Source organism: Xenopus laevis, chromosome 2S (assembly GCF_017654675.1).
Source record: "Xenopus laevis strain J_2021 chromosome 2S, Xenopus_laevis_v10.1, whole genome shotgun sequence".
Taxonomy (NCBI): Eukaryota; Metazoa; Chordata; class Amphibia; order Anura; family Pipidae; genus Xenopus; species Xenopus laevis.
In genome coordinates this window covers 63,450,832-63,464,687 of record NC_054374.1, presented here as the reverse complement: position 1 = coordinate 63,464,687, position 13,856 = coordinate 63,450,832, and the positions used below count along the sequence as shown (strand labels likewise).

The 13,856-nt window shown below is 37.0% G+C and overlaps 1 protein-coding gene across 7 annotated transcripts in view; it reads right to left on the bottom strand.

The window, feature by feature from the left end:
* srgap2.S (SLIT-ROBO Rho GTPase activating protein 2 S homeolog) overlaps positions 1-13,856 on the bottom strand; it is a 113,004-nt gene that overhangs the window by 28,960 nt on the left and 70,188 nt on the right. For all 7 annotated transcript variants that reach the window (XM_041583880.1, XM_018249381.2, XM_041583881.1 and 4 more), the window contains 5 exons: positions 12,675-12,890; positions 7,573-7,701; positions 5,898-6,119; positions 1,746-1,847; positions 1,394-1,591 (listed from right to left, as the gene is read on the bottom strand). In XM_041583880.1, the coding sequence (XP_041439814.1) occupies positions 1,394-1,591; positions 1,746-1,847; positions 5,898-6,119; positions 7,573-7,701; positions 12,675-12,890 (867 nt within the window). The remainder of the gene's footprint in view (positions 1-1,393; positions 1,592-1,745; positions 1,848-5,897; positions 6,120-7,572; positions 7,702-12,674; positions 12,891-13,856) is intronic.

Here is a 13,856-nt window from a genome sequence, read left to right as displayed (position 1 = left end):
CTTGGAAATGTGACGTTCTATGCTTATCAGGACAAAATGAAACCTACTTTTAACAAATGAAAATAGTTTGCCGAGACTTACATGTACTTTACTTAGCCTTTAAAACTGGTCCAATTTTATTCTTGTTAAAACTTGAGCGCCTTGTTGTTTTATGTACATTTACATGTCTGGCACAAATACAAGTAATTAACACTTCAAAATGCATTTTTTTCATATAACTGCCACACGGGATACGCAAAGCCTAGCTGCTCATAAAATCACACACACAAAATTCTAGCTGTGATATAGTGACACTAATAGGAAGTGCCGAGCATTGCTATGTTGTCAGCTTGTGCGCTTTGCTATTTTTAGAACTGGAGCTTTGTTGCTAACACTTATCACTTGGCTGTTACTCACACCTCAGACATTAGTGAGGAAAAATGCCAACACTTTCAATGTTGTCCAGTATTTTGCTAAATACAGCAGTAGCACTTTCAGCACTTTGTTTTCATGATAAATATGCTGTACTGTGTCTAGAAACAGATAACTAACAAACTTCCCCTTCTTTTAAAATCAGTCATGTGATAATCACACAAGCAACATGCCGCAAATACAAATAAATGTGAAGACAGGAGAAAATTAGTTATAAGCCACATGGCAATATCATAAGCTGAATATAGGCTTGTGTTTTGGCGCGGTGTTTATAATGTAAGAGACTGTTTTTAGTGGCATGTTTATCAATGGGGGAAAAAGGAAAATTCTCCACAAACTTCTGTAATAAAATACCCGAAAACACTCTGATGCTATTTTTATCCTGTTAACCATTTTTTGTAAGATCCTTATTCCTTATATATTAATGTAAAGAACTGTGTAATTTGCAGGCGCTATGTAAATAAACAATGATGATTGCATTCATATATCTAATTGGAAAATTTATGGAAAAGATAGAGAATACAGTCTTTTTTTTACGTTCATGTATCAGCGATTCCAAAGTTCCAATTTGATTCCGCACATGTTTTAGCTAGAAAGGGTCTGGTGTGGGCATCCAAGAGTATGAGGCAGGCCTGGACTGGGAGTCAAAATAGGCCCTGTCATTCCAAGTACACAGAGGCCCAAACTGCCTCCTACCAGCCCAAAAAGCCTCCTACCAGCCCACTATATGGTAACTTTTATGGAGCCGTACAGCAGCCCCTCTGGCATTTGCCAGAACCCACAGATTGCCAGTCCGGGCCTGGTATGAGGAGTACAGTTCCCACCTCTGAATCCCTCTTTTCTTTTTAAATAATTTAATAAAGCATAAAATAATTTGAAAAACTTTTAAGCCTACTCCTTTTTTTGTGGTATTAACGCTAAAAGATGATAATAAAATTAAGAAACATATCTAGCATCAAAAGTAGTTGGCACTGCCACTGACCGTGAAGTAGAATTGCTCGGTCTCTTGCTGGTTGGCACGGCGCTTGGCAATGCTTGGTTTGCTCATGTAAGTCTCTGACACAGTTGATTTTACAGACTCCATGGAATTGCTATACTGGAAGCAGTCTGATACATCAAAGTCTTCTACAGTGACCATGTCTTGAATAGTCTGAAGCGTCGCTTCCATGGTCTTTTTCACCTGCATAAGGACATAAGTATGTACATTAATAGCCAGAATGGCCACAAATATTACCAATCGGTCCCAGTAAGCTTATTAACTGAGATACAAACAGAAAAAATAAATGAATGAATGAAGTAGAAATTGATATTCCTGATCCAAGTTTATCACCTACCTCCTCATTCTCAATCTGAAGGGTAGACAAACGACACTGCAGCTGCTGACACCTTTGTGCCAGTTCCCCTTGCAGAGGCTGCTGAGCACAGAGCTGGGCGACCTAGGTAAATAAACGCATACACTGTAAGTGCAAGTATTGCAAAACAAATAATGGCTTTAGCATAGTTTCAAAGAGTTACAGGATGTAAAAGAACATAAAAAAGCAATATGGCTTGTGTCTCTTTTATTTAAAGCTGCAGTAGGTGTTTATTTACACTAATCATCATGGAGACTAGTTCATTCTTTATTTACCACAACATCACAGCCTGCCAGATGGACTGATAAACTTCCTTATTCAATATAAAATGCCAATTTTGTATAAACTAAAAGTCTAAAAATGCTGACTATAGATGCATGTTAACAGGCGAGTAATATTGGGTAATAAGGATAGTGAATTCTGATACTGTAAAGAAATCTATGATATTGTATAGGACAAAGTTGTGTAAATGGCTAAATTTGACAAACATGAAAAGTACTGTACTATTGCTGATGTCCACAGGTTATATTGCTGTCTGATTGATAAAAGAAATACTCTATGGAGTAAAATTTAAATTTGATATATATCAATAAAGATACTTCTAAACCAACAGTAGCATTTAAACCCTAACAGAATTCCTGCAGATTCCTTTGTCGTAAAAGGATATAAGCTTTGACATATAGCAGGATGCACCTGTCCATCAGAAAAAAGAACAAATCAGGATCTTTGCTACAGAATACCCACTAACTTACATTCTACAGAGCAGAAAGCAAACGTTATGCTCTGAATAAATGATAAAATGATAATAATTGTTAAAACAACAGTTTGAAGTTTTATCCCAAAGAAAATTAGTAATGGCAATGGAACAACCATTAAGGGTAGTACAAGAAAATTGCTGCAGTATAACAAAAACATTAGTCTTCTGATAATTAGATTTTTCAAATAAGAACCAGACATTTATTATCATTAAAAAGGATGGAAAGGAATGGTAATGACGAACAGTTATTTAGCTAAAAGGGAGTTTGTCATGGAAAAATGTTTTTTTTACAAACTGTTTAGCGCTCCTCTAGCAGAATCCTGAATTGAAATCTGTTTTTAATAGATCATACAGATATTTTTAAATTTAATTTAGAAGTTTTACATTGGGTTCCGTCAGCCATGTGACTTCGGCTCTGATAAGCTTCAGTCACTTATTACATTGCTAAAAATCATCCCATGCCCTACCGTACTGGTAGATAAGGGATTAATAATCAGTAGTAAAACACACAAGGCAACCTCCACGCCTTCAGTTACACTGAGTAGAAGAAACAATATCTTATCTGAAAGCAGTACCATTGTGTAGTGCAGGCTCTTTTGAAAGCACAGATCGGGCACAATGCATTGAGATGGCTACCTACACGCCAATGTTACAACTAAAAAAAAAACATTTAATGGTTCAAGAATAACATGTTAAATGGTAGAATGAATTAAGTGCAATATGCACAGTAAAATTTAGTAATTAAAAACTACATCATAAAAATCACAACAGAATCCCTTTAACGTTTTGAAGATGCATTTTAAAATGACCCAACATATTTCAAGCTGAAAACCAGTTATGGGACTCAAAATCATCTAGGAGCATAGGTGTGTGATGAGGATAATGGTATGTGCTAAAATCAGCAAGAAGAGAATTGTCAATTGACCTTTTTTATTTTGCAAACCTGCTGTGGGCTTTTTATAAAATGCAATTGCTGGAAACCAAATTTATACTGCCCAAGGTGGTTATCCGACATGGACATAAAATGGTATATCATAAACATTTAAGTCAATTTTAAGCAGATGTGAAGAATAGAAATAGGATAATCACAAATTTAAGAGGAATAGAGGGATAGAGGGATTACTTTTTGATTTTGGGAGCAAAGCATGTCTTCAAATGACTGATAAAAGTTACATTTAAAAATGGTAACATGATTGATGAGCAGAAGCTGGAAGAAACAGATTGGGTCAAAAAGGCAAATAGGTGAGAATGATTGTGTAGCGTTTATAATAAGACAACAATGGTATAGTTAAGCTTAATTATTATGGTTAAATATAGACTTAAAAAGATGGCAACCCTGCAGTTCACTGTGGATAGTCCTTATAAAAGCACGCATTGGAAGGCGGGTAGAGCAACAGGAAACATATTTTCCAGTGGTTTAGATTATATTTTTTCAGATGACTGATTAAAGCAGAAGTTAATCTAACTCATGATAAAGGAGAGCGTTCTAATGGATACATTTATTTTCTCAAGAACATGAAACTATGAAGAAACATCCACAGACATGGAAAAATTTCCATCTATTCATTTAAACATTACATAAACCCAATAGGCTGGTTTTGCTTCCAATAAGGATTAATTATATCTTAGTTGGGATCAAGTACAAGCAACTGTTTTATTATTACGGAGAAAAAGGAAATGATTTTTAAATATTTGGATTATTTGGATAAAATGGAGTCTATAGGAGATAGTCATTCCGTAATTCGGAGCTTTCTGGATATCGGGTTTCCGGATAAGGGATTCTATACCTGTATACTTATATTTTACAAGAGGGGGTTCTTTATTCACTATATAAACGGTGAGTACTGATGTCATCAGTTATAAACAGTGAGTAGTGATGTTATTTCTGTCACATGACTCACTTTTGTATTATAAAAAATAAAGTACTCCTTGTTGCAAAATATGAGGATATTATAAGTTACCTCGGCGTTCCATGACCTGTATAAAAACACTAGGCCTTTGCCTTGTGCTTTTATATGGTCATGAAACTCCTCTGTAACTTATAATATACTTATAGTTTACAAGAGGGGATGATTTATTCACTATATAATCACTTTCTGGGTTAAAGAGTCTTCAAACACTCCATAAATAAGAAAACAATGGTGGATTTTTTCTAAGGAACCTAATGTAATGTTTTGCTGCGTCTGCACTGTATACAAGAAATAATGCAAGTCTCATAAGCAGTGATAAAATATCATGTAATATTAAACTTCAAAAATAACTGTAGGACTTTTTCTCAGCAAAGAAACACCTTTATCAGAGTTATGCCCAGAAACTGCATTATGTAAACCACTAGGTTTCTACTCTTGAGTGATGGACTCAATTATGTTGTTCCACAACTTTCGATCAATGGAGATAAAATCAAGGGAATTCACTTTACTTATGTGACAATAAAAAAAGATTGAAAATTAGAAGCATATGCACTTGAAGTAGGGGACACAAAGGACTTCAAGTGTGCATGCTCTGGTCAGAGATTGCAGCCAGAAAGCAAAAAACAGAAATGGAAGCAGCCAGACATGCAGAAATGTTTCAAAACCTGTACAGGGCTGTTCTAGTTGGTATTCTTGGTACTGGTGGAGAGAGGGTAGGAGAACCTGTGCAGTAGACCTATGGTTAATCTTTTGCTTTCATTCTTCTTTAAGCTATTAGAATGTGTGTGTGTGTGTGTGTGTGTGTGTGTGTGTGTGTGTGTGTGTGTGTGTGTGTGTGTGTGTGTGTGTGTGTGTGTGTGTGTGTGTGTGTGTGTGTGTGTGTGTGTGTGTGTGTGTGTGTGTGTGTGTGTGTGTGTGTGTGTGTGTGTGTGTGTGTGTATATACACACACACACATACATATATATATATAATATATATATATATATATATATATATATATATATATATATATATATATATATATATATATATATATATATATATATATATATATATATATATATATATATATATATAGTGAACAAGGATTGCGGCACTCACAGGGTTTTAGTGAAAAAAAACAAACAAAAAATTATTATTACGCCTCAATGTTTCGGCCCCCCACAGGGATCTTCGTCAGGAGCAAAAACTACGAAGATTATATATATATATATATATATATATATATATATATATATATATATATATATATATATATATATATATATATATATATATATATATATATATATATATATATAAAATCAACAGGAAGACAATCAAGTTTATGTAAGAAAAGTTGCCCTGTAAAATTCATAAAGCTGTATATACATTCATATCTTGGATGCTTTGTAGCAAAAAGTGGCACCATCACCCTAGTTCACACTTACATGTTCTAATACACAAGTGTTTAAATACTACTAACCATGTCTCCCATGTGTGGTTGGAACTCAAACCTTACTGGTGGGCAAAAGACACTGTTGGAAGACTCCATCAGACGTTGTTTATCTGTAGATGCATCTAGATTTTCTGTTGCATTCTCCAAAGCTTCAAGACCCTCCTGCTTTGAGTGCTGCAAGTTGAATTCAGCAGAGAGGAAGGTACGAAGGGCACGGTGCAGGCTGGAGTGATAGCCTAAGTCACAGCACTGCAGGGCAGTAAAAGAGAAAGAAAGAAAGAGGATACTTGTCTATCAATCCTATATCATTGTGATTACCTGGTAAAACAATTTATTCTTGTGATCATAGAAAATATATTTAGGCAGAGCGAAATCTGGATCGGAGAACATGTACATATGTGAGTGAAATTTTATTTATGAAATTCTCTATTAAAAAGGTTTTTTACACTATATTGAGCACATCTCTCTAGAGCCATTTGATGTTTGCAACTGTGGAGCAATCTTGTATCAACGCTAGCAATTCTTTTAAACGTTTGTGAGTATCCATTCTTAACCCGCAGAATGTCACTGTTTTTAAATAATTGGTTAAAGGGCAAATTAACCCTGTAGGTGAAAAGAAAAGAATTCCCCCACAGAAGGGTGTAATATAAAAGAAGGATTACTACACTGTATACAGGTATTACGTTTTTTCTGTCTATTCCCGAGCTTATTTAGTGCTGGTTCATCTACAAAAATAATCACTGCTTATCTGAAGGAGAACGGACTACCAGAAATGAAGGAGGGAGTGGAACACAGAGTTCCTGGATTTTTTTGACTTTTATATTTATTTGAGACTGGAGTGATAGCCTAAGTCACAGCACTGCCATTCCTATAGGAATGAATAGAAAGTGAGTTTTTCTGTGGTACGGTCTAAATTCACACTGATAAATCTGCCCTAAATGTGGCCATACACGAGCAGATTTAAGCTGCCGATTCAGGTCCTTTAGACCAATTCGGCAGCTTATCTTCCTGCGTATGGGGCCTTCCGACAGGCTTCCCCAACCAACATCTGGCCAAAAACCGGCAGGTTATGGTGGCCATACACTGAGAGATCCGATCGTTTGGCAATGTTGCCAAACGAGCGGTTCTCTCCCAGATATGAGGTGGGCAATATCGGGCTGATCCGATCGTGGGCCCTAGAGCCCAACGATCAGATCCTAACTGTGGCTTTACGGGTGGTCGGATCGCGGGACCGCATCAACGAACAGATGCGGCCGCGATCCGACGGGGTTTTTAGTCCCATCCAATCGAGATCTGGCCGACTTTCGGCCAGATCTCGATCGGGGAAGCCCGTCGGGGGGCCCCATACACGGGCCAATAAGCTGCCGACTCGGTCTGTCAGCAGCTTTTATCGGCCCCTGTATGGCCACCTTTTGATTTTCCCCTGCAACGAGGACCACATTGGCTAGTTGATGCAGTCCTCGTCCCGTTAGCGCCTATTCCCATTGTTGCAATCTGATTGTTTTGCCTTAGGACCAAACAATCAGATTAGTCGCCTGCCTCTGGTGGGCATATGTGCGTCTGTGCTTAACATAAGCGAGTAGCAAACAGAAACAGCCAGCAAGTCACAAAAGCATGCACAAAGAAAACAGACATATGAAGAAAATTATTTAAAAGCATTAAGCATTTGCATAAGTAAAAACAAAGAAACTGTGGTTCTTACATCAATGAGGTCCGACAAATCATGGATGTAGTATTTGAATACAGATGCATTAGTTGATTCCAGAGCCAAAACATACTCATTCCGAGCCTTTATTGCTTTTACTTTGTTTTCAGTGTATTTGGCCTGGCGCTATGGAAAAGAATACATGAGTTACATTAAGTGGGGTTGATACATTAAATGCCAGTGTGTTGATAACCCATAACATGAAAATAGTGTCAATTTCAGAATGCAATATGACAATAATACATGGAAACTTTGAAGCAGGTAAATACTGATTAGTGGCTATGGGAAACTGCACTGGTATAATATAGCACCTATAAAATTAAGAAAGATATAGAAAAGAAACCTTGTTTGTAACTGTATAAATTTCTCCTTACTTCCTATGCCCACTTAATATGTAGAATTTGTTTAAAACCTTGAGGAATTTCTCTCACAATATTAGAAACGAACAATTGATTTAATTATTAACCAAAAATTACAGTAGTTGGATACCCCTTGCGGTTGTAATAAATTACAGATTACTAAACCTCAATAAATTAACACCTTAAAGGAGAAGGAAACCTAGTCGGCGCAAAAAACCCTCCCCCCCTCCCGTGTGTTGCCCACCCTGCCTCCTCCCCCCTTGCCTACCCGTCCCGCTGGGCAAATGCCCCTAACTTGTTACTTACCCCTTCTGCGCAGGTCCAGTCTACGGAGTTCACCGACGCCATCTTCTTCCATGCGATCTTCTTCCTGCTTTGACCGGCGCATGCGCAGTAGGAGCATTTCGCCGGTACGATCTACTGCGCATGCGCGAAAAATCACGAAGAAAAAAAGAAGAAAACTTCGTGACTTTTGGTGCATGCGTAGATCCGTACCGGCGAAATGCACCTATTGCGCATGCGCCGAAACACCGGTCGCAGCAGGAACAAGATCGCGTGGAAGAAGATGGTGCCTGTGAACTCCGTGGACCCCACACGGGAGGGGGGAGGGTTTTTGCGCCGACTGGGTTTCCTTCTCCTTTAAAGAATTTTATATACCCAATCAATCAATACACTTCAAAATATTTTTAATACATTGAATTCAGCGTTACTTGTGAAATTGATTATTCTGTTAACTCAACTAATCGATTCCCTTAAAAAATAAGAAAAACGATTTCAGCGTTTCTGATTAATTAATTATAAAGTGCCAAGTGCTTTTAAATCACACCTGTGTAATTCATTATTTAACTTAATTGCACTAGTCACTTTATATTGAATTAATTGATTTAATGAATTGATGGAAGATATGGAGCTTGATTAAGTTAAATAATGAATTGCACAGGAATGCTTTAAAAGCACTTGGCACTTTATAATTAATTGCACATAAACTCTGAAATCTGTTTTTTAATTTTATGGGAATTGATTGAGTGCACAGGATTTATTAAGTGAATAATTCATTTCACAAGTAACACTGAATTCATTCATTTTCAAAATATTTTTAGTGAATTAATTGATTGGGTATATAAAATGTATTAAGGTGTTTTCATTTATTGGTGTTATTAATCTGTAATTTATTACAACTGCAAGGGGGTATCCAACCAATTGATTGGTTAATAATTAAATTAATTAATGGTCTCCAATATTGCTCAAGGTTTTAAACAAATTCAATGTATTAAGTGGGCATAGGAAGTAAGCAGAAATTTATAGTGTCACAAACAAGGTTTCTTTTCTATATCTTTCTTAAAAAGTTCTTCAATATCCCTTGTGTGTCTGAAGGGTATGGGGACTATTCTAATTGAGAAGAGTTTATTAATCCTTTTTTTAAAAAAAAATAATATAGCACCTATGTTAATACATACAAAATAAAAAGTGTGTATAACTTTTTCTACTGTTCCTGCTTACTTATTTGGTTGCTGAGAATTAAATTATACTGAAAATGAACAGTGGAATGAATCTGCCCCTTACTCCTTTATGTTGGATGTTTATCTCCATTCCCGCTGGGGTGAATGAGACAAATTAATACATACAGTTGCAGGTGGTAGAAAGCACTTCACAGCAACCACACAAGAACAGGTACACAAACTGAAGTACAGCTTGGCAGCTGGTGACACTGCATTTCCTTTACACAGTGTTTTGTATATGAAGCAACCACCAATTAAATGTCATCTCTCTTTTACTAATTAAAGAGCATTACTAAATTGTGACATTTTGCATGATAAAAATGCCAAATTGTCTCTTTGGTACAGTTTAAATCATGTGCATGAAATAAAAACATTTATTTGATGTTATTTGTGTAGCTAGGTAAACGGATTAAAAAACAACTAGTAAGAATGAATTGTTTAGTCATTATGATTAAATTACTTAAACTTAAATTTACTTACTCATTCATGGATACAGCTAAAACCTTCAGTGAAGGACAGTACTACTTTTCGGATTGAATATTTCCTTGTACACACAGGTCTGACTATTATTTTCTATCTCGTTGTCAGTTATAGAGGATTTTAAGGACTGTAACATACTGTATGTAGCATTTTGACAGCCATATTTTGTTTTCATGGAGAACTTACCATTAAAAGGGGGTTGTTCACTTCCAAATTTTTTCAGTTCTGTTGATTTCAGATTGTTCACCAGAAATAAAGACTTTTTTCAGTTACTTTCTATTTGCAACGGTTTTTCTAATAATGAATCTAAAAGGCAATTTTTTCACCTTCTGAAGCAGCTCTGGGGGGGGGGGACCCAATAAACTACTCTAAACTGATACATTAAGTTTATACATTTCTTAAAGGGATACTGTCATAGGAAGAAAAAAAATTTCAAAATCAATCAGTTCATAGTGCTGCTCCAGCAGAATTCTGCACTGAAATCCATTTCTCAAAAGAGCAAACAGATTTTTTTATATTCGATTTTGAAATCTGACATGGGGCTAGACATATTGTCAATTTCCCTGCTGCCCCAAGTCATGTGACTTGTGCTCTGATAAACTTCAATCACTTGAGCTGGCCATAGATGTTGAGATTTTTAAAAGATTAGATCGTGATCGTGAGACCACGATCTTCTCAGAACGATCGTACGATTTATCATCAACTAAAAAGACCAATTTGCCAGGAAAACAAAGGGGAGCTGCCTGCTTGGCACTGCAAATATAGATAGATTGCACTGGGACCGACAAAGATTTTTTGACCTGGCCGATCAATTTCCTGACAGATGTCGGCCGAAAAATCGTAAGATGTACGATCGCTCGAATCCCACTAACCGCATGATAATTTCGAAGGATTGGTCGGACTTCCCTAAAATCGTTCATTCGGCAAGAAGAATCATCGTGTCTATGGGGAGCTTTACTGCTGTACTGCAAGTTTTCTCCCCCAGCAGCCAAACAAAAGAACAATGGGAAGGTAACCAGATAGCAGCTCCTTAACACAAGATAACAGCTGCCTGGCAGATCTCAGAACAACACTCAATAGTAAAAACCCATGTCCCACTGAGACACATTCAGTTACATTGAGAAGGAAAAACAGCAGCCTGCCAGAAAGCATTTCTCTCCTAAGGCTAGGGCCACACGGCGCGATTTTGCCGCGATTCTGCGCTGGGCGAGTTGCGAGTCGCTGCGGTTTTTAAGCCGAAATAGCTTTGTTAACTTTGGCGCTGGCGTCAATGCAAATCGCGGCGAAATCGCTGCGCTAATTCACACGCGGCGATTCGTTTTCTATTGTCGCCCGAAGTTGCCTCGCTGGGCGTTTCCGGGCGACAGTAGAAAAAGAATCGCCGCGTGTGAATTAGCGCAGCGATTTCGCCGCGATTTGCATTGACGCCAGCGCCAAAGTTAACAAAGCTATTTCGGCTTAAAAACCGCAGCGACTCGTAACTCGCAACTCGCCCAGCGCAGAATCGCGGCAAAATCGCGCCGTGTGGCCCTAGCCTAAAGTGCACAAGTCACATGACATGGGGCAGCTGGGAAATTGAGAAAATGTCTAGCCCCATGTCAGATTTCAAAATTGAATATAAAAAAATCTGTTTTGCTCTTTTGAGAAATGGATTTCAGTGCAGAATTCTGCTGGAGTAGCACTATTAACTGATGTGTTTTGGAAAAAAAAAAAACCATGTTTTCCGATGACAGGATCCCTTTAAAAGGGTGGTTTACCTTTAAGGTAACTTTTAGTATTAACAGAATAGTCAATTCGAAGTAACTTTTCATTGGTTTTTATTATTTTTTAGAGTTTTATAGTTATTTGCCTTTTTTCTTCTTCTGAATCTTTGCAGCTTTCAAATGGGTGTCGCTGACCCCTTCTACAAAACAAATGTTCTGTAAGGCTTCAAATGTATTGTTATTGCTACTTTCTATTACTACTCATGATATTCAGGCCTCTCTTGTTCATATTCCAGTCTCTTATGTAAATCAATGCATGGTTATTAGGGTAATTTGGAACCTAGCTACCAGATTGCTTAAAATACAAATTGAAGAGCTGCTGAATAAAAATCCAAATAACTCAAAAACCTTAAATAATAAAAAATGAAAACCAATTGCAAATTGTCTCAGAATATCCCTCTCTACAACATACTAAAAGTTATTGCAAAGGTGAACAACCCCTTTAAGTGTGTCTCTTAACCAGATTGTTTGTTTTTTGGCTGTAGCACCAGTGCTACCATGCAAAATGAGAAAATAACTTTTTGAACAGGTACCTTGCCTGTTGCTAACTGAATAAAACCCAAATCAGTATTTTAGCTACTTAGGGCATGCACCATTCCTTCCAGGGAGGAGAGCACAATTCTAATCCTATAAGATACAGTTGCAACTGCTGTCCAATTCACATTTTATGTGTAGCTGTATTATGATGTGTATTTAATAATAAATGCAGTAAAAAAGCTAAACAACATATACTCTAATCAAAATGTCAGGCTAAACCTCTCCGTCCCATTATAACAGAAGGCTGTGTGCCAGTTATGTCAACATTCTACAATTAAGAGAATCTATCCTATAAAGCAAAACCTTATGTTAGATTGTACTAGGAACAAATACAATACTGTACATGGAAAAATGTACACATAAGGGAAAAAAAACTTGCCCAGTACCAACAGAATAAAGAAGGTAAGTTAACGGCAGGATAAAATGATTTTCAAATCAAGAATGAAAAAGCCATTTTTAACCTTCTCTTTCATCTTCTCGATCTTCCTAACTGAGCTACGCCGTATGTGCTTTTCCTCAAGCCGGATGCTTGCTGCGGTGTCGGGAGAACGGGGAGTCTGGCGGTCTTCTTGTCTTACGGATCGACTCATCTGCTTCTCCTCTTGCTTCTCTGCATCTTTCAGTTTGCTCTGTGCACTGATGCTGTCCGCATTGTACATATGATATGTCTTCATCACCTGCAACAAAGACCATGCTTCGCTTTTAAACATGCTCATTCTGAATAGGTTTCCTTGAAACAATGAGAAGTGTGTGAGCTACATATATCACCCACTAGATTCTAGAAGCCACATTAAGCTGCCTGCTTGTAATGCTCTTTTTACAGTCTTTCAATTTATATTACCAACACTAAATGCATAATTAAGTTTTACTCACATCAGTGAAATTAAATCTTCTGTGTGAAAGTACTGTATACTAAAAAAACCAAGTAAAGTTAATGTTGTACTACAAGCAATTCCAACAATAAAACTATTGCAATCAAAACACTTTGTTCCTTAGGATATTACAAGAACAAATCATAGTCAACCAATAAATTAAAAGTCTGGTTAGGTATCAATTGCCTTAAAAAAAAAAAAAAAAAATCAGCATGTATGCAGCCAGAATTCCTCTTACAGCAATGGAACTCAGGGTACTAGTTTCCAGTTATAGAGAATATATGTGTAATTGCCTGTATTTAAAAAAAAAAAAAAAAAAAACAGACAATATAAATTTAACCTTAGGTCAGCAGTGAACCCCTTCTGTAATTTCTTAGGGGCAGATTTACTAAAGGGCGACGTGACTAACGCTGGCGAAGATGATTCACCAGCGTTACCGTTTCAGGGACTTTGCCGATTTACTAACGGGCGCAGGCGTCACTCTATCACCAGGGCGAATTTTCACTCTGGCAAATGGACGTTAATCCACAAATTCACCAAGATGCAGATTTTACTGAACATTACCTCTTTCGTCAGACTTGCCTTCGCCAGCTCAGACCAGACGAAGTGCACTGGAGTGCATAGATCTTCCTCATTCTTCTGTTATTTACATAATATTTTTTAGTGGAAAAAGTTTCCAAATCCAAAAAACTCTGGTGTCTTTTTCTTTTTTCAGAGTGATAGCCTGCAAAAGTCCCTAAATTTTCTTTTGGGTAATCAGGTTCCCCCATA